The sequence below is a fragment of the Cheilinus undulatus genome, linkage group 2 (genome assembly GCF_018320785.1).
Source record: "Cheilinus undulatus linkage group 2, ASM1832078v1, whole genome shotgun sequence".
Lineage (NCBI taxonomy): Eukaryota > Metazoa > Chordata > Actinopteri > Labriformes > Labridae > Cheilinus > Cheilinus undulatus.
This window is the reverse complement of record NC_054866.1, coordinates 46,119,102-46,140,328: the sequence shown is the minus strand read 5'-3', so window position 1 is coordinate 46,140,328 and position 21,227 is coordinate 46,119,102. Positions and strand designations below refer to the sequence as shown.

Genomic DNA, 21,227 nt, shown 5'->3' with positions numbered 1-21,227 from the left:
GTAGTTTCTTTACTTTGGTAGAATTAAGAAGCAACCTCCAAAAACAAAACACTCCATCAATACTCAGTTTCTGTCATGTTCATGGCATGATTATAGCTCAAGCAGTGTTGGTCTTATCTAGTTTCCGAGGTTCTTGCTTGCACAAGGGCTGCCTGTTTCCATAATGATGCAACAGATTTTGACTTAAAAGGTACAGTGTGTAAAATCAGGACTATTAGCATCATCTAACGGTCAGATTCTAGATAGCAATGCTTACTTCTCCGGTGGTAATTCTGGTGACCAGATGCCACAATTGAAGATAGCGGAGTCCTTGAAGAGGACCCTCCTAAAGTATTAATAGAAAGGCTATCTATTTAATCAAATTATATACAGTTGCAGGAAAAAGTATGTGACAAAATTGACATAATTTTACACAAAACTCAAAAAATGGGCCGGACAAAATTATTGTCACCCTCAACTTAATACTGGGTTGCACAACCTCGGAAAAAAATAACTGAAACCAATCACTTCCTATAACCATCAACAAGCTTCTTACACCTCTGAAGTGGAATTTTGGACCACTCTTCTTTTGCAAACTGCTCTAGGTCTCTCAGATTTGAAGGGTGCTTCTTGCAACAGCAGTTTTGAGATCTCTTCATAGGTGTTCAATGGGATTTAGATCCAGACTCATTGCTGGCCACTCTAGAACTCTCCAGCGCTTTGTCTCCAACCATTTCTTGGTGCTTTTTGAGGTATGTTTAGGGTCATTGTCCTGCTGGAACACCCATGACCTCTGACGCAGACCCAGCTTTCTGACACTAGGCCCTACATTGCAGCCCCAAATTTTTTGATAGTCTCAGATTTCATGGTTCCTTGCAGACAGTCAAGGCACCCAGTGCCAGAGGCAGCAAAATAACCCCAAAACATCCTTGAACCTCCACTATGTTTGATTGTAGGTACTGTGTTCTTTTCTTTGTAGGCCTCATTCTGTTTTCTGTAAACAGTAGAATGGCATGCTTTTCCAAAAAGCTCTACCTTAGTCTCATCTGTCCACAAAATGTTCTCCCAGAAGGATTGAGGCTTACTCAGGTACATTTTTGCAAACTCCAGTCTGGCTTTTTTATGTCTCTTTGTCAGCGGTGGGGTTCTCCTTGGTCTCCTGCCATAGCACTTCATCTCATTCAGATTACGATGTATGGTCCAAGCTGACACTTTTGCTCCCTGAGTCTGCAGGACAGCCTGAATTTGTGTGGAAGTTGACTGAAGATGTTTATGCACCATTCCAACTATCTTGTGTTGCATTCATTTGTCAATTTTTCTCTTCCATCCACATCCAGGGAGATTAGTCACACTTCCATGGGTTATAAACTTCTTGATTATATTACACACAGTGGACAAAGAAATCTCAAGATCTCTGGAAATGGTCTTGAAACCTTGAGATTGTTCATATTTTTCTACAGTTTTGCTTCTTAAGTCCTCAGACAATTCTCGGCTCCTCTTTCTCTCCTCCGTGCTTGGTGTGACACACACAGGCACACAACACACAGGCTGAGTCAAGTTTTATACTTTCTAACTGGCTTCAGGTGTGATTTCTAGATTGCCAGCACCTGTTACTGCCACAGGTAAGTTTAAATGAGCATCACATCCTTGAAATAAAATGATTTACCCACACATTTAAAAGGGTGCCAGTAATTTTGTCCGGCCCATTTTTTGAGTTTTGTGTAAAATTATGTCAATTTTGTCTTTTTCTTCTGATTTTTTGTGTTGTTCCAATGCACATAAAGCAAATAAACATGTGTATACCAAAAACATTTGTAATTGCAACAATTTCTGGGAGAAATGGTGTATTTTCTGGAAAAATTCCAGGGGTGTCAATATTTTCGTCCATGACTGTATCTAACTATCTATCCTAATCTAATTAATCATAGGCTTTGCAATAAATTAACTACAACAAATTGCATTGATCATCTGAGAAAGACTGCATCACTGGTAGATTAATAATAATAGTAACAAAACAATCAGACATGTTTCTGAAAGGCATCAGATCTTTTTACTAGCTTTTGAAATAACATTTGCAATAGCATATGTGTTGAATCAGCAAGGTCAATTAAATTGCCATCATCGAATTTTATTTTGAGAAACATTCAGGGCTATAGCCTTGTAAGCCACTCCCTAGTACTGCTCATGAATTGAGCACAGAATGGGCTTTGGTGAGACGGCATTGCTTAAAGTCTTTCTCAAGAGAAAACTGTCATCAGAAGAGACAGCATGAAATGTGATGAGGGTATCCTTGCACAATACGGCGTCACTAATAAAAATATGTCATAAGTACACGGAAGTTCACGTAATTTGCATATAAAACAGAAAGGAAAAAAAACAGGGCTCGTCCGGGATTTGAACCCGGGACCTCTCGCACCCTAAGCGAGAATCATACCCCTAGACCAACGAGCCGTCTGACGGCAGCGCCACACCGCCGGATATCAAGCCTTACTTCCGCTACAAAACTTCATATATTGTATCATGTAAACGTAGTTTCAAGCTGTCAGCAACATTTTAATGTTGGTTTTTATCGATTTTAAATGGTAGGGGTTTTTATTTCATTACAACGACTTACTAAGACAAAACAATACAGTTCGCTACGGCGGTACACTAAAGACCAAAACCTTACACGAAACAACATTTAACTCTGCCATACTACGAACAAATTGTGTGTTCAAACCGGATTAGAATGTCGACGAAGAATAAGCCCTTAAATGAAGTTTTTAAAAAAGTTTTTACACTTTTTTCTGACACATGGCTAGATGCTGTCCATGGTGCTGAAACCAATGCCACCTCAATGACAGGGCACTCAAGTACACGCAATAGGAATTAGCCATCATGAAACCATATTATCGCTGATGAAAACTAACGAAACAACTCAACCAAGCGGCTTTGCGTAAAACTGTTAACAACCACAATAGCCACAGCGTGTTTTCCAGACTAGCAAAAGCAAAACTGTTGACAGACACAGCTCATCCTTTTAATTTAGCACGTCGACTGTGGTTACAGAACTGAGCTAGTCAGACATTATATACAAGACAAATGCGAGAAAATGTGTAATTATTACACTTTTTACTTACTCTGCTTCTATGTAGCCTATGTTTTTGCCTTGGCAATCAATGGATCTGCTGGAGGTCAGTGACGTTTTACCAAGCTTTTCATTTACCACCCACTCTTCACATAATAGTAACTTAGTGCTAAATTTCTACTATTTAAAAATCACATGGTCACATAGAGACAAGCCCTACAGCCCAGCCAAAGCCAGATGCTGTCAATGATTAGTGCGGATGTGTTGGCACAGGGCAGGTAGAGTGAGAATGGGAATAAGAGAGGTAGTGATTTGGAGAGAGAGAGAGAGGAGGGAGGGAAAGAGAGAGAGAGGGAGGATGCTGCCAGCGGAAAATGGCTGCTGCAACCTCAAGCCTATCCTGATACACCGAAACGACATCAAGGTGGAGAGAGAGAGAGAGCCGGAGCAAGGGAGAGAGGAAGAGAGAGGAAGATTAGGAAAATGAGAACAGATAGAGAGAGAATGTGAGTGAGACTGTGAGTGTTTCATGAAAGGAGGATAAAAAGAGAGAGAGAGAGAGAGGAGACCCTGGGGTGGGCTGCTGCAAGCGGCGGGCAACACCGAGCCATGGAGGGCGAGTAAGTCCTTACATTTTCATTTCTTACATTGCACATATATATTCACTCATCCACCAAACGGATAGAAAGAACGCAACCGCCATAAACCGACCCAGCATCTTGCAATATCGTCAATCGGGGCTCTACAATTTAGCAGGCTGCCGAGAATAAAAACACCATTACGTAGTCTTGAATCAACAGCATACACCCCATTTCCGATATATCCATTCCAATATGTGATAAATGTTAAGCCACCTACATGTGGACCTGTGCTTTTACACGACTGGCACATAATCTACCAACAGAGATGATCATATTAGCCTATAATAATGGTGGAAATGTATATTAAACAAACAGCAGAAGCTATGTAACATTTCAGAACTAAATGCGTGGATAGCGACTGGTAAAAACAGTCACGAAATCAGTCAATGTGTAAAATGTATGGGAGAAAAAAGGCGAAATATGGCGAGTTTGGGGCCAGCATCGCGTCATTCAAGACATGGCTACAGTAAAACGAGGGAGGGATGGAGGCGTTGTGATTTTTATCAACGTGTCTCGGGGTTTCATTATGATTTTTTAAAGCCAAACTTTATGAATGAAATGTGATTTTTTTTTCCCTCTCGCTCGCTCTCCCTCATCCTCACCCCTCCTCTCCTCCTTCCCTTCTCTAATCGGCCCCCTCCCCCCATCTCTCGTTTCCTCTCCATCCTCTCACCCACTCGTTCCTTTTCCTTTCCCGATTGCTTTCTATATAGGCCTTATAAAATATCCGGCGAGGTATTAAAACGCACGGAGCGATGTCGAATCCAGTCCTGATCCATCCCATTCATAAAAAATATAACATGACATCGGGGTGTGTTAATGAGTGCGTGCAAAAGGGGTGGAATGGAGAAAAGAAGCGCCTGGGAAAATGATTTCAACAATTAAAAGCTCAGTATGGTTTGATAATAACAAAAAAAGACGCGGCTGTGCATGCGTTTCATGCACATGTCGAGCTGCGGTGCTGAATTATTCAACCGATTGGTGAAGGCAGAGCTTCCTTTTGCAAGAATGCCGGGGCCTCTGATGGCGAATGGGTGCGTTCATTGATACATCTATCTGGGAAACACTCATTCGTCCTCCCTCCTCCCATTTGGCCATTTCTCTTCTCTTCAATGCTGGCTTTCTTTCTATCCATTTGCTTCACTGTTCCTTTATTCTTAGCGCTTATGATCCATGTTAGTCGTACGCTTAACTCCTCGATTATATTATGCTCCTTGTAGCTTATAGCAGACATTTTTAAATAACAAAAAAATCACGTTATTCTCACTCTTTATTTCTCATATTTGCATGCTTATTCAGGGCCTGTGTATCGTTTGCTCGTTGTATGAATGGTTCTGAAACAGATAGCCTATCAAATAATGGAAAACGAGAGGTTAATTAATGTTTGTTCAAAAACAGAAAATTGCTGCTTTTCCTTTTCCTAGTCAAAAACATAAGTAAGAATAAAAATGTGGTGTCATTTTACATTTTGAAAAAGACAAAAACTAGCAATGAAAACTGTCAGTTTCTCTTTCTGAGATAGGATGTTGTCATCAGCTGGTCAGCTGTACCACATACAGTTGCAAGAAAAAGTATGTGAACCCGTGGGATTTCTTGGATTTCTGCATAAATTGCTCATAAAATGTTTTCTGATCTTCATCTAAGTCACAACAATAGACAAACACAGTCTGCTTAAACTAATACCACACAAAAAAATCATGTTTTCATGTTTTTATTGAACAAAATGTAAACATTCACAGTGCAGGGTGGAAAAAGTATGTGAACCCCTAGGCTAATGACTTCTCCAAGAGCTAATTGGAGCCAGGAGTCAGCCAACCTGGAATCCAATCAATGTGATGAGATTGGATGTGTTGGTTGAAGCTGCCCTGCCCTATAAAAAAAACACACACCGGTTTGAGTTGGATGTTCTCAAGAAGCATTGCCTGATGTGAACCATGCCTGGCACAAAAGAGCTCTCAGAAGACCCACGATCAAGAATTGTTGACTTGCATGAAGCTGGAAAGGGTTACAAAGGTATCTCTAAAAGCCTTGATGTTCATGTGTCCACAGTAGACGGACAACAAATGGAGAAGGTTCAGCACTGTTGCTACTCTCCCTAGGCGTGGTGGTCCTGTAAAGATGACTGCAAGAACACAGCGCAGGATGCTCAATGAGGTGAAGAAGAATCCTAGAGTGTCAGCTAAAGACTTACAGAAATCTCTGGCACATGCTAACATTTGTGTTGACAAATCTACAATAAGTAAAACATTAAACAAGCATGGAGTTCATGGAGGACACCACGGAGGAAGCCACTGCTGTCCAAAAAAACACATTGCTGCACGTTTGAAGTTTGCAAAAGAGCACCTGGATGTTCCACAGCACTACTGGCAAAATATTCTGTCCATAGATGAAACCAAAATTGAGTTGTTTGGAAGGAACACACAACGTTAAGTGTGGAGAAAAAAAGGCACAGCACACCAACATCAAAACCTCATCCCAACTGTGAAATATGGTGGAGGGGCCATCATGGTTTGGGGCTGCACTGCTGCCTCAGGGCCTGGACGGATTGTTGTCAATGACGGAAAAATGAATTCTCAAGTTTATCAAGACATTTTGCTGGAAAACTTAAGACCATCTGTCCGCCAACTGAAGCTCAACAGAGGATGGGTGATGCAACAGGACAACGACCCAAAGCATAGAGTAAATCAACAACAGAAAGGCTTCAACAGAAGAAAATACGCCTTCTGGAGTGGCCCAGTCAGAATCCTGACCTCAACCCCATTGAGATGCTGTGGCATGACCTCAAGAGCGCGATTCACACTAGACATCCCAAGAATATTGCTGAACTGAAACAGTTTTGTAAATAGGAATGGTCCAAAATTCCTCCTGACCATTGTGCAGGTCTGATCTGCAACTACAGGAAACGTTTGGTTCAGGTTATTGCTGCCAAAGGAGGGTCAACCAGCCTAGGGGTTCAGATACTTTTTCCACCCTGCACTGTGAATGTTTACGTTTTGGTCAATAAAAACTCGAAAACATATGATTTTTTTGTGTGGTATTAGTTTAAGCAGACTGTGTTTGTCTATTGTTGTGACTTAGACGAAGATCAGAATACATTTTATGAGCAATTTATGCAGAAATCCAAGAAATCCCACAGGGTTCACATACTTTTTCTTGCAACTGTAGATTGTGGTGTGTCTTATTCACTTCCTAAACAAACCTTTATTGACAATTGTTAGACAATAACATAATAAATATGATACGTTTTAGGGATGTGCAGTACTGGATTTTTGCAGATACCTGATATGCAAATAAATACACATTGTGTTTTGTAGAGATACACAATATTATTGGTATGATATCAGAATCAGCAGATATTAGCTGAAAAAGTGATATAATCTATATCGGCTGATATGAAAATGTCTGCCAATATTTTGGCTATAAAAATCTGCTGGTATGAGCTGTAAATATTAACTGTATGGACTAATAAGTTAGTGGAGTTTTCAGGCTGGACCAACAGGACCTACGTCAGCTGAAGTCTTGTTCTTTATTCATCATCATTCAGTGCACTTTAAAGTGTGTTTTAAGGACTAAAATTGGTCAGTAGGTTCATCCTCTAACTTTAAATTATGTGTTTTATGGACTGAAGTTTTAGATAGATAGATAGATAGATAGATAGATAGATAGATACTTTATTAATCCTGAGGGAACCAAGTTCCAGAGAGGCAGAGTAAACTACACTCTCTTTCAGTCCAGTCAGTCCTCACAATGGCAGCCAGCTCGTCTGCCTTGTTGGTTAAACAGTTCACGTTCACCCTTAACTATACCAGAACCAAAGGTTTATTTTTCCACTGCTTAACTGCTTGCATAGCCTTTACCTTTGCTCTAGCTCTGCAGCCTCGATACCTCTTCTGTAGCTCTGTGGGTATAGGGTGAACAAAGGCTTGTCTCATTGTTTGGAGTATGAGCAGCTTCTCTCTTGAATAAAGTTTTTTCACGGCCTTGAAAAAGATTAAAAAGTAGGGAAAAACAACACTTAAGTACAAAAACAAACACAACATGGACATAGCTACTGGATATGATGGTGCAGGAGTGTCAGAGGTGATAAATAGGTCTGAACTACATTTAAATATTAGTATCGGTATCTGTATTGACTGAAACTGTGTAAATATCGGCATAAAGGATATCAGAAAAGATCCAATATCGTGCATCCCTAAATTTGAGCATATACTGACATCTATACCAATATTTAATTGTAGTTCAGACTAGGGCTGAATGATTTGGGAAAATAATATTACTGCATTTTTTTTTTTTAACCAGTATTGTGATTGCAACTTTATATCTAATTATGTCTAAAGTACCTCATATTATGTCATGTTATTAAAAAAAAAGTAACAAATCACTCTATATTGTGTGAATAATAATTGATAGATTAAACTAAGGCTGAACAATTTTGAAAAAAAAATTGAAAAATTTTCAAATGTGATCGTTTTGACTCATTGCAAATTTAAGATAAATTGTATTGAAGGGAATGATAATTATGTCTATCAGTTTTCAGTAAGACAAACATTTGCAAAAACAAGGAAAGTATGACTTTTTGTAAATTATGTATGGCTTGGCATCATTATCTGTGTACCCTTAATTTATTTATGACTATCCACTTGGTATCAGCTACAATTAATCTGTAAATACTGGCACACTGTATATTGACAAGTCAAACAGTGTGCTTCCCTACTTTGTAGACAGAACTTCGACTCAGCAAAAATAAGCAGCTTACAATATATAAATAGTTACGTTAACATTTAGCCCCTTTTGCCTTTTACTAATAGTCAGGTTTTTTTTTTAATTATCACACCATAATCTACCTTGCATTCCTCCTCTATTAATGACAACATCCTGCCCAAGAAAAAAAAATGTAAAACTGAGTTTGTTTTATTCCTGTCTTCTAGTTTTTGGCTATATCTGTAACTGCATATATGTGCTACTAGTACAATTACATATAATTTAGAACCTTTTTTGTGTATGAGTACTTTCCTGAGTACATTTTGTAATCAGTAAGTATATTTTGATGAAATATTGTACTCCACTCCACTCCACTCCACCTCTCTTGTTACTTTATTATAAAAGTGTGGCCTTGCCTTAACACTGGAGATCCATGTTCTCATTATATTCTTGCTAAAAATGAAAGATCCTATTTTACTGTAAAACTCCTCAGGAGCTAGTCAGTACTCTGTACTTTAAGTAATCTTTAAATGAAATATGTTTTACTTTTACTTGAGTAGATCTATTGGACAGTAATTTCACTTCTTCTTGAGAACATTTTGACCAAAGTAACTACACTTTTACTGATTTAATTTTTTAATTTACTGATCTTCAAGTTACTGGCTGTATCAGAAACTGCATATACAGATGCATCTCAAAAATTGAATATCGTAAAAGGTTTATTTTTTCCCAGTGATTTACTTCAAAAAGTTAAACTTTTATAAATTACAGATTCATCTCATACAAAGGGAAATATTCCTTCTTTCATTTTTCTTGTTTTAATCTTTATTGTGGCTTGCAGTTAAAAATAAATAAATAAATAAATAAATATATATATATATAAAAGCCACTATCTCAAATATTAGAAAATTGTGGAAAAGTCCAATTTGCAAAGGTTTCCTGAGCCATCATTCTCTCACTCTGGTTCAGTATGCATAACCACAATCATGGGGATGACTGCTGACTTGACAAATGTCTAGAGGACAATCACTGACACCCCTCATAAGGAGGGTAGGCCACAGAAGGTCACTGCTCAAACGGCAGGTTGTTCTCAGAGGCTGTATCAAAGCATCAGTAAATCAAGAGCCACCACACACAGACAGGTCCAGGAAATGGGCTACAAGTATCATGTTCTTTGTGTTGAGCCAATCCTGAACCACAGACAACATTATAAGCATCTCACCTGGGCTAAGGACAAAAAGAACTGGACAGTTTCTCACTGGTCCAAAGTCCTGTTTTTCAGATGAAAGCAAATTTTCAACTTCATTTGGAAATCATGGTCCCAAAGTCTGGAGAAAGATCCGAGAGGCACAGAATCCAAGGTGCTTGAAGTCCAGTGTTTTCAATTTCCACAGTCAGTGATGGTTTGAGGTGCCATGTCATCTGCTGGTGGTGGTCCACTGTGTTTTATCAAGTCCAGAGTCAATGCTGTCAGCCATCTACCGCGAGATTTTGGAGAATTCTTATGCTTCCATCTGCTCAGAAGCTTTATGGAGATACTAATTTCTTTTTCGAGCAGGACTTGGCACCTGCCCCCAGTGAAGCCAAAACCACCAGAAATGGGTTTGCTGACTATGGTGTTACTGTGCTTGATTGGCCAGCAAACTCACCTGACCTGAACCCCATAGGGAATCTCTAGGGAGTGTCAAGAGGAAGATGAAAGACACCAGACCCAACAGTACAGACAGCTTAAAGGCTGTTATCAGAGCTACCTGGGCTTGATAACGCCCCAGCAGTGCCACAGACTGATTGGCTCCACGCCATGTTGCATAGATGCAGTAATTTGTGCAAAAAGGAGCTCGAACCAATTACTGACTGCATATATGACCATAATTTTCCAGAAGGTCAACATTTCAGTATTATAAATTCTTTTTTTGGAGTGGTGTTTTGTGATATTCTAATATTTTGGGAGAGTAGATTTTGGATTTTCGTGAGCTGTAATCATCAAGATTAAAACAAAAAAAGGTCTTGAAATATTTTAATTTGTGTGAGATTAATCTGGAAAAGTTGGAAGTGTCCCTTCTTGAATTAAATCACAGGAAAAAAATACTTTTCATGATATTCTTATTATCTTTAGATGCACCTGTAGTGCTACTACTACTACATACTCAGCCATAATTACAACTTTGGCACCTTTGCATCACGTGACTGTTGTTTACATAGCTCATTTCCGGCTTTGTTAGCTACACTAGCAATCCGCTAACCAACGGTTGGTATAGGAATATAATTCAAGAACAAAAAAATACATTTATTATTAATACAGCTGCGTAGCTTTTTCAAATGCTATTTCAAACATTTAAAAGAAATGACAGTCCAGTCACTTTTTACATTTAGGTCGCTTGTTAGCTAGCTAGTGACCTCTGCTACTCTGAGAGCCGCATTGCACTGAAGTGTAATGCGGTTCCATACTTAAAAAGTCGCACCAATCTATGTGGGGATTTGTACACAACATTGGAAAGTCAAGAGTTCAGAATGACACAGATACTCTAAGTGAAGTGACGCTTACAATTAGTGCTATTTTGTTTTCTAGTAATGTAAAGTCAAACTATTTTTAAACCATGCTAATCTGGTTTTGGTCATAACCAAAACTCCTTTCTCAGCTTTGATTTTTCTGTTATCAAATTAAACTCAAATTCCATCTTTTTTTGTATGTAATACCTGTTTCAGAACCATACATTCCAACGGCATAAAGATACAGTGAACGCAGTGTACACCATTGCGAGGTTTAATCAGCCTGGGCCTCCCTCTCTTGGCTTTCCTGACAGTGTGCGTGTTCGTGCAGTGGTGATGACACGTGATGACTCCAGTGGCGGTTGGGTGCCCCTTGGAGGTGGCGGCCTCAGTCATGTGGTCATATGTAAAGCGCGGAGTCATGAAGGCAGGGGGCGGAGAGAATACATCATTCGTGGAGAACGGCTGCGAGACCGAGCAGTGAGTGTGTGCGTGTGTTATGGCTGTCTTTGGTGCCACGTTGCTCCTCAACAACACCTAAAGACTGTAGATTCATGTTATGTGAGGGCATGATTTTCAAAAGGGTGTGCATTCTGGTTGGTAAAATAATTTCTTTGTTGCTGGGACTGCTGTTTGTGTCTTCAGCCAGTGTTGGAGTGTGCAGTGCAAAGGGGGTTAGTGTACAACAAGGTGAACCCCATCTTCCATCACTGGAGAGTAGAGGATCGAAAGTTTGGCCTTACATTCCAGAGTCCTGCCGATGCCATCTCCTTTGAGAAAGGGCTACAAACTGTCATAGACAAGCTGGACAGAGGTAGAGATTCATAAGTCACAAATACAGACAATTGTTTTGCATGAATTGGCTTGAAAAAGGAGCCCTAATCCTGTCTTCTCATCTTGTCAAGGTTCTGACTCGCCCTCATCCTCCACGCCTGATGAGGCCGACACTGAAGATGACGGGCAAGCAGTGAGTATCTGAGCAGTTTGTCAAAGGGATGCATGACATTGGATTTTTGCTGATACATGATATGCTATCACAGGCCTGCCCACAGAATATCCTGGGCCCCTGAAAGAATCAGTAAATGGGCCCGCCCCATGTGAGTTATTGATAATAATCAATAGCAATGGTTCTAGTATCCTTTGTAACAGTTTCCTCATTTTGGAGCTGAAAAGTATGTCAAGCTTTAATTGGGTTCTATTTTGAAAATATCCTATTGCCGAAAATACCTGTTAACTTCTTTTCCCTACTTTTAACATCTTTTAACCACTTTCATTCTTGCCAGTTTTGACACTTTTTGCCTACCCATATTTTTACACTTCTCACCCCCTTTTGGCCCTTTTAACCATTTTTTGCCACAAAAAACTCCAAAACAATTTGTTTTGCACTTTTTAACACATTTTTTTATACCACTTTTAACTTTTCAGTATCATAGCACTTGCCATTTTCTAACTCCTTCTCTGCACTTCTCCCTGACAACTGTATCCCTGACCCATTTTTGCCTCTTATTACCCACGTTATTGCTCTTTTCACTTGTTGCCTATTTTTAACCAATTTTTGCCACATTAAACCAACTTTGACACTTTTTTAACCCCTTTTCACCAATTTTAACCCCTTATCCCTGCTTTAACTGCCCATATCCACCACTCTTTCCCATTTTTGAAACTTTTTAACCCCTTTTCACAAGTTTTAACCCAGTATCACCACATTATCTGCCCATATCTACCCCCTAACCCCTTTCTAATCTCATTTACCATGTTTTCTGTCCATTTCTGCCACTTTTGACACGTTTGCCACTTCGCATGTGTTATATTTTTTCCCTTAAACTTGTCTCAGTTCCTTTTACTTATTTTCTGGCTTCCTGACTTTAAGAAGGTTAAAAAGTGAGAGCCCACAATTTATGGCTCAAAAGTTATTTAACTTTTAGTAACCTGTGTCTCTTGTACACACAATGTTGGTCTCAGAAGGTTAACTTATTTGTTCCTATGGTCAATATTTACACCTGATATAGGCAGATTTTTATAGCCAAAGTATTGGGTCGTAAATACAAGCAGAAATTTAAACATCTGCCAACACGATAATTCACTCTATAAGTTAATATCTGCCCAAACAGATAAGCCAATAATATTGTGCATCCCTGTTTTTTTTTTGTTTTGTTTTGTTTTGTTTTAAATAGTTGTTCTCTAATGCATTGGTTCCTAACTGATGGTTCTGGCCCAAAGGTTGGTTGCAAATGTGTGCCTGGAAAAAAAATAATTGTGGTTAAAAGTCTGTCTGGAAGCCCTGAGCCAGTAGTTTCCAAACATTTTCTGTCAGGTCTACCTTTGGCAGATGAAAATACTCCTAACCCCCTCACCCACCCACCCTCCATGTTACACATCAAGTCAAAAGCATACAGTTTATCAATACACACAGGTAAACCTAAAGAAAAAGAGAGGTGTATGGCATGAAGCTGAGGGAGGAATACAGTATGACTCGACATATTTTTGTCTTTGTGTTTGCAGTTGGGATGTCTGGTGTAGATTAGTTGTTTACCTGTAGGTCCTTCCACAAAATTTCCCACGCTTTGGTAGCAGTGCAAAATGGCATGTATTGTTTTTATTCAGCCTTGCTGAGCTCCCCCTGTCTAGATTTAGGGGTCTGCTTTAGAAAGCACTGCCCTAAGTTATAATATTTGGTTTTATCCCACTTTGACACAGTAACTGGCAAATTTTTATGTTTTTTCAAGATCTCATCTACGTTTTATCCTGGGCTGTAAAAGCTGTTTTTTCCATGGTAATGTGCTAACATCTTGATCTTTACAACAGTGGCTTTAAAACATTTTGTGCCCAAGGTACCGCTAAGATCAAGCCAAAATCTCAAGGAACACTATGTTTGTATCAGTGCATAATAGCCTTTTTAACATATGTTACAGTGTCTTTAGTGGAGGTAGGAATCTTTAGGCACCTCACGATTTGATTATGATTGATAGGACTGCAATTTGATGCTTAATCAAATACCGATGCATTTTGATGCACTTGTTTTTTCTTTTTACATTTCTACTGTTCTCATTGTGTTAAACATAATAGAAACATTACATCTGTGTTTAGAAAAAAAGAGATAAATTAAATTTCCACTATCCTCTAATGAAAGATGTGTAAACTGGAAATGTACAATTTCACTGAACCAAAGGTAGCAGAATCCTTTCATTCTAACATATTTGAAATTAGAAACATACAAATGTCCTTTTTCACAGATAAACCAGTGATAATGTAAATCTTGCTGTTATGCGCTGCATTTCAGAGTTTCACCTTTTTGTTCCTGCTACTCCACAGTATTAAATATTTTAATTATTTTTGATGATCACTTATTGGACATTTATAAATCAATGCAGAATCTTCCACCTCGACATTAAGATGCATCTAAGAATCAATTTTTTCTCCCACCTCTAATCTCTAGCTCAGTGGTTCTTAACCTTTTTCTTCTGAGCCTCCCCTACTTTTTTATCTAAGAAGGGCTGGGTCCCTCTGGGACCCACACAGAAAAAGTGATGTATGTCTGACAAAATTTACTGAAGTTTTATTGTTCTTATTGTTTAAATCCAAACAAAAATAGCCCTGCACATCCTTAGGGGGGTCTCATATCCTAGGCTTGAAACCAATGCTCTAGCTGTTGTATTGAAATGGTGATATATGGTTGTACAATTTCCCATTGCACTCTTAGACTTGCCTAAAGGCTCGCCAGTGTGCCTTGGTACTCCATGTGGGAATCATTGGTCTGGAAAACTACCAAAATTTTCATGTTATCGCAGGAAACAGCAAAATATAGTTCACCCATGTCCCTCCAGGGCTTCTGTGATGATCTGTTTGTTTTGTTCTGCCTATTTGTTTGGATAGATATTTTTTTATATATCTAAGGTCCAAAATGCAACATGTTTTGTTAAACAATTTTGAGTGGTTGAAAATTTTTCTAAATTTGGGGGTGTGATTTTTATCAAGGAGGCAGTGGTGGGCCCTGAGGCTAGACTAGTCAAGAGCCTGCTCTAATGAAGGCAGTGATTATTTTTGACTTGTTGGATGACATGCAGTCTTTGCCAGTCCCATACAGGAAGTGAGTCTTCATCCAACAGTAGAAAAGAGATGCTTCCTAAACCCATCACCATCGTTACAAGTGAGTCTTCATCTACCTGCTTCGTGCGATCAGAGGAGTTTAGTTTTGGATCCAGCCATGCTGTCACCACTCAGACACCCGCACAGGTCAGTGAACATCCTCTGCTCCGAGTCTCTTATTGTAACTTCACTGTGATAACATAGGCATGTGTAAATTCACATTTTTTTAGTTTATTTCTCTGTATTTGTGCTTGTTCTGGGATTGTGTTGGGTCCATCAGAGGGGGGTCAGTCACTTATTTTGATCTGCCATTTGAGATCAGAGATGGTTTTATTGCTTTATTATATCATCTGTTTCCATCCCCTGTTAATTTCATTGACTAAAACTTTGTTTCAAAATATTTGTTTACTACCTTTTTTCCATGAGGAAGACAAGTCTAAGATGTGCTAAAATAGATCTTTGGTTGTTAAAACTGATGAAAAGTCAGTTTCATCAAAGCTTTTGGACATTCAAAATCCAGAATATTTCTATGTTGTTCATGTTAATATTTTAATCAGTATATTTAAAATCAGTTAAAAGTTCAGTGTATAGAATTAGGAATATTAGCAACGTCTAAAAGCCAGATTGAAGATTGCGATATTCTTGTTGGAAATTGTGGCAACAGGAATTTATAAAACTGCATATCTGTTATTTTATCCCTTCTGTGGAACTGTAGAAACAAGCAAGGTGCAAAGAAAAAGATGACATAGTTCACGGAGGGGACCCTCCCTATGTAAAAAAAAAAAAAAAAAAAGTTAATTCAAGTTGAAAAATGTTTTTTTTTTCAGGTGATTAAACATTAATTTAGATGGGTCCATCTCTTAATATTGTGTTTAATTTTCACAAATGTTTTTGCTACTAGTCTAAATATTACACACTGTGCCTCTGAAGTGTTGATAGAACATTAATATGAGTATATCACATTTACGTTAATTCTGCAATTGGCCGATTAATTTGCTTGCAAGAGAAAATGTGTTGTGATTATAAGTAAAGACTTAAATTAAAGGGCTAGGACTTTCTGTAGTTACTGTGACTTGTGGCATCTTTTCTATCCCATTCTAAAATTCCTGTATTTTGCATTTAAGTCTGTTTTTGTGTCATTTAAGGTTTTTCTGCCTTCTTAAACCAAGGGTAACTGACTTCCAGTTTCAATACAGAGCAGCTTTTATAGGTAATTGAAAGATTTAAACATGGACTACTTAACCATGGGAAAAGGAACTTGTCATGTACTGAAAAAGAAATGAACTGTTAAAATTAAATGTTTAATAACACAAGGTTTACATGACTTCTGACTTGTCTACTGAGCTGTCTGTGAGTTTTTAAAGTGAAATGAGACATTGAAGGGGAGTCGTGGACTGCAGGGGACTGAATTTGTTTGCATTTTTATTTACTATAACTAGGCAACAATAACATGAGACTCAAATATTTACCTTTTATTTATCATATTTTTATTTCATAAACAGGGAATTCAATGCAAATGCTTTGTTTTTAGATACATTAACATTGCTCCTCGGAAAGCGTTTGTGGCGTCACTGCGTATAATTGAAAATCGACTACCATTTATTTTGTTTTGATCAGGCATCTGCAAAGACACCAAAATTTTCTTTTCTAAAATTTTTTTCTGTAAATTTACTTTGTGGCCCAGCAAAATCTTTTCATTGATGTCTCTGAAGACACTGATAAATTCTTTAGATCAGGAAATGAGTGGCATAGTTGAATGTTATGTGCCACCAGTTAATCCAATACCAGTTAAACTGTGACACCAGTTTCATTCATCAGAAAAAGCAATGACAAAAAGGTGACTTAAGTTAAGTTCTTGTTGTGCTTTGTTCTTCTGAGACTGAATAATACGCAATGAAGTATTTTATTATCTTTTAGAGTGTTTTTTTTTTTTTTTTAAATTCTATGATTTGCTCTGCTCTCCTGGTCACAAGCAGCACCTACAACAATCAAACCTATGATGATCATCTACAACAGAGTGATTAAAATTCTAGAGAGGAAGCCAATAAGATCACATCACTGCCATATTCTTAAAAAAATTAATGTTAAGTTTTGATAATTTTATTAAATTTGCTAACCTAAAACTAATTCATAAATGTTTAAATAATCAGGCCCCACTAGGTGCTAAGTCACCTCATTGTTCCCCTCAGAGTATCTGGCTCTGTAACGCGTGGAGCATCTCATGGAGACTGTAATGTGCCATTTCGTAAATCCTCTCTGGGACAAACAGCGTTCTTTGTTCAGGGGGTCAAAATGTGTGTGTACCAGCAGAGCTTAAACTTGATCCAGACTTGGATAATTTTAAACTTAGACTGAAGCATTTTTTTAAAGAGGACTCAGTCTTGCATTCATGGATGATTATGCACTTCCTTTCTAACTTTGTGCCATCGTGTGATTATGTATTTTATGTCTTTGTGTTTTGTTTCTGTAATGCTGTGCTTGTTTTGTGTGAATTTGTTGCCATTTTAATGTTGTGACTGTTTGTGTGTATTTGGGAATTTTATGTATTTTAAAAGCCCAGCTAGGGACAGGCATTGCAAATTAGCTCAAACTACAAATGCTGTAGTGTGTGGCAATGGTTTACTTGCTTCATACTTGTCCCTTTACAAATAAACATGAAATAAATAAATAAATATCGAATGTGCAACAGTCCAGGACTAACATTCTAGTGTCTTTTTAGTCTTCTTGACCAAAAATACAATAAAGCATCAGTTTAGGCAGGCACTGGAGTCAAGTGCTGCCCTATAATTGAGATCAGCTGATCTCACACAAACCCTCATCAACTGACTGCCAGCTGATTTGCTCCAAGCATGCTATTGGCTAATCGTACTCACGCTGCAATATTTAAACTCCTCTCGTCAGGCTACACTTCGCTGCTCCCTCTGCAAGACGCTATTTTACAACCCTCCTCCACCCCAGCTCCTCCTTTTTCTGACTTAATCAATGTCCTTCTCTTGTCATTGATGCCTGCTCTGCTCTGTTTTTTTTTTTTTTTTCTTGCTTCTTCACTTCCTGCCTCAGGCCTTCCTTGTAGGCTCATGGACTGGCAGGGGGATCCCAGAACAGCCACACTGCCATATATAGATAACAGAATAAGTGCAAATTAATAACTACTAATAACAAAAATAGCTCTCACCACAATCATGTGTTTCCTCACAAAGTGGTCTTGACTGAACAAAACTTTTCCTCATACTTACATCATAAGTTTTACTTTTATCACATTTATTATTCTAAAAAAACATTTAGCTAGTATTGGTCTCATCTACCTCATGGAAAAAATGAGTAGTTTCAAGTCATAGTTTTAGTCAACAAAATAAACACATTTTTATAGAATTTATTCGTCTATTTTAGATATTTCCCAGATTTAAATTATGATTTAAAGGATATGTAATGAGTTTATTTGATGGCTGCCATAGTACACAATGTTCCTGACTCACTCTGCAATCCTATACCCTCTCCTTAGATCCACACCAGGCCGGGACAGCACCAGCTTTCACAAATGACGGCTGTGTTAAATCCCCCAGCACCTCCGCCCCCACCTCCGGCTCCACCTACTCCTCCTGTAGGTCCCCCTGCCTCATCTCCTCTGTCTCCCCTTTCGCCGACCATTTCTCTGCTGGAGGAGGGAGACCTGCGCAGTGTGGACCCTTGCAAAGACCTATGGGGTTCTCGTGGCTATGAGGACTATCGACGGGCGGGGTCTACCAGAACTATGGTTGGTGGGCTGACTGGGGGTGTCGTTGTCGGTGGTGGGGGAAGTCATCAGGACAAGTCAGAGCTGTCCGTGGTTCGCTTTGAGAAGGACCTAGCAGGAGTGGGGACGGCAGGCTGTGAGGTGACAGTGAACCTGGACAGTAAAGCGTCCCAGCGTCTCTCTTCATCATCGCCCACCTGCATGTCCATGCCAAATGCCGTGTCAGGTGTGTCCTCAGGGGCTGGCTCACCCCAGGAGACGGGCAAGGGCTCACCCTCTCCCTGCTGCATCCACACCTCACTGGCCACGCCCCGGTCGCGGACTCGTAAGAGAGGAGGAGGGGCCAGCAGCAGTTGCGACACGGGGGTGATATCTCCTGATGACGACAGCCCGTGTCCTCAGGCTTCGTCGTGCTCCTCTCGCTGTGTGTACTGCCGCTCTGTTTTCAGTGCTTCAGAGAATGGGCGGGGTCGCTGCAGGGATGCCCCAGACCCGGCCCTGCATTGCCTGCGCCAGTTGACCTGTGTGTGGTGTGCAGAGAGTCTGCTCTACCACTGCATGTCGGACTCGGAGGGAGAGTTTTGGGAGCCTTGCTCGTGTGATGACTCGATGGGGGGCCACCCACATCCCCTTTGCTGTGCCCGTTGGTTGGCCCTCCTGGCTCTGTCGCTCTTTGTGCCCTGCATGTGCTGCTACCTGCCTTTGCGCGCCTGCCTGCGGTGTGGGGAAAGGTGTGGCTGCTGTGGGGGAAAGCACAAGGCAGTCCGATGAGGCCAGGCTCGGGGTGGGAGGGGTTCCCTGGACCAAAGAGGTTTGGGTGTTAAGGGGTGAGAGCACGCGCACGGTGCAGCCATCAGAGCCAGGGTGTGACAGTGCTCTCAGCTGACCCAGACCTCTAATGTGGCCCTCCAAAGCCCCACTGCATTCCGCTTTTTCTCTTTTCAACCTGGGGCCTTCATCACTGGTCCGTCCCTGCTGAAGGTGCACTGCGATCAGTCAAGGCTCTGCTGGAGTCATCCGGAGCCTTCGCCGTGGATTAACTGAGGACCGACTGATTAAGAGTCAAAGACTTTATCACAGGAAGAGAGTGGCAGAGGCAAAGATGATGTGTACACTGTTCCAAATGTCTGTTTGTTTTTTTTATTTAGAAAAGAAAAACACAAAAACAAAAGATGTTTATATATATGATTGTTATAATTTTAATTGGTATATTTTACTAAATGTAAAACATATTGACCGAATCCCCCAATGGCACACACTATCACGTTCACAAACATGAGATCTTGGGGAAGTTATTTGCTCCATGTTAGCCTGTTTATCAGTCAGATGAACAGATGTCACCCTTTACCTCTAATTTTACCTCAGATGTTATTCAAACCCTGATTAAGGAACAAAAAGGAATGGGGACAGGGGTTGCAGTCATAAAGAAAAAAGGGAGAGCATCTTTGGCCACGAGGCCTGTCTTCTGGTTGAAGCCCACAGTGAAAGAAAGAGGCTATAAAATGCAAAGGAACAATTATTTTTAGGGAAGTTGCAATGACAACCACAAAGACTTAAAAGTCATAACGTGACTCATTATGGTCCTTTGTAACCAAACACAGGGTTATTTTTGTTCTCTTGAAAAAATCAAGAATGTGTGTCAAAAATTAACACCCTTACTTTACACTTTATTTCCATCTTTCCATTTGTTTTCAATCAGTCATACAAAACATTTTATCCTACCACTGTACTTGTTCAACCTGCCATGGTGCTTATAACTGAGGCCTCTGAGCGAGTCTATTCTACCTAACGTACACAATAACAGTACAATTTCAACCCCAAAGAAATACAAAACAGAACCCCATGCTAACTAATCCTGATGTGTCATGGCCTTTAAAATAAGACGCCACCAAAAAAAAAGATTAAGTGCAATGAACAATGTATTGAAAGATTATTTTTGTACCGTTTGCTTATGAAGGAAAAACTAAACACAAATTGGAAGATTACTCTTGTGTTTAAATAAAGCAGAGGTTTGGAAAACTGATTGAGCATATGTTTAATATCTGTTATATTAGCTGTTGTTCAGCTCTACTAGTACTCAAACTTGGCCTACTACTATGGGAATAAGCCATACTAGTAGAGCAAAAGGTGTTACTAGTAGTACCAGTAAGGCCAAAAAAGACTTCTAGTGCTACAAGCTAACATAAAAATGTCCACTAGTGCTACTAGTAGACTGTATTTGCCTTTTTTGCACAGCGGTACAAGGGGTTAGCGCTGTTGCCTCACAGCAAGAAGGTTCCTTGTTCACTTCCCAGTCCAGACCTTTCTGTATGGAGTTTGCATGTTCTCCCCTTGCATACGTGGGTTCTCCCCAGGTACTCCTGCTTCCTCCCACCACCAAAGACATGCTAGTTAGGTTAACTGGTGGCTCTGAATTGGCAGTAGGTGTGAGTGTGTCTGGTCATTTGTCTCTGCCCTGTGACTGACTGTAGACTGTACCCCGCCTCTCACCCAGTACAGCAGGGATAGGCCCCAGCCCCCTGTGACCCTG

The 21,227-nt window shown here is 39.7% G+C and overlaps 1 protein-coding gene and 1 non-coding gene across 2 annotated transcripts; one reads left to right on the top strand and one right to left on the bottom strand.

The window, feature by feature from the left end:
* Positions 1 to 2,358: 2,358 nt before the first annotated feature.
* Positions 2,359 to 2,430, bottom strand: trnap-agg. The gene has a single exon. It is a non-coding gene; the product is annotated as a tRNA-Pro (tRNA).
* A 1,131-nt stretch (positions 2,431 to 3,561) lies between these two features.
* spred3 (sprouty related EVH1 domain containing 3) lies at positions 3,562 to 20,720 on the top strand. The gene is made up of 6 exons (XM_041808595.1): positions 3,562 to 3,666; positions 11,193 to 11,358; positions 11,524 to 11,692; positions 11,784 to 11,845; positions 14,953 to 15,111; positions 18,467 to 20,720. The coding sequence occupies exons 1-6, from the start codon at positions 3,656 to 3,658 to the stop codon at positions 19,466 to 19,468; spliced, it is 1,569 nt and encodes a 522-aa protein (XP_041664529.1). The 5' UTR covers positions 3,562 to 3,655; the 3' UTR covers positions 19,469 to 20,720.
* The last annotated feature ends 507 nt before the right edge of the window (positions 20,721 to 21,227 follow it).

Excerpts from the sequence above, each read along its gene's own strand:
- spred3 (XM_041808595.1), top strand. Across the intron at positions 11,846-14,952 it reads CTGAAGATGACGGGCAAGCA|TCCCATACAGGAAGTGAGTC; the intron begins GTGAGTATCTGA and ends AGTCTTTGCCAG. Across the intron at positions 15,112-18,466 it reads CCACTCAGACACCCGCACAG|ATCCACACCAGGCCGGGACA; the intron begins GTCAGTGAACAT and ends CCCTCTCCTTAG.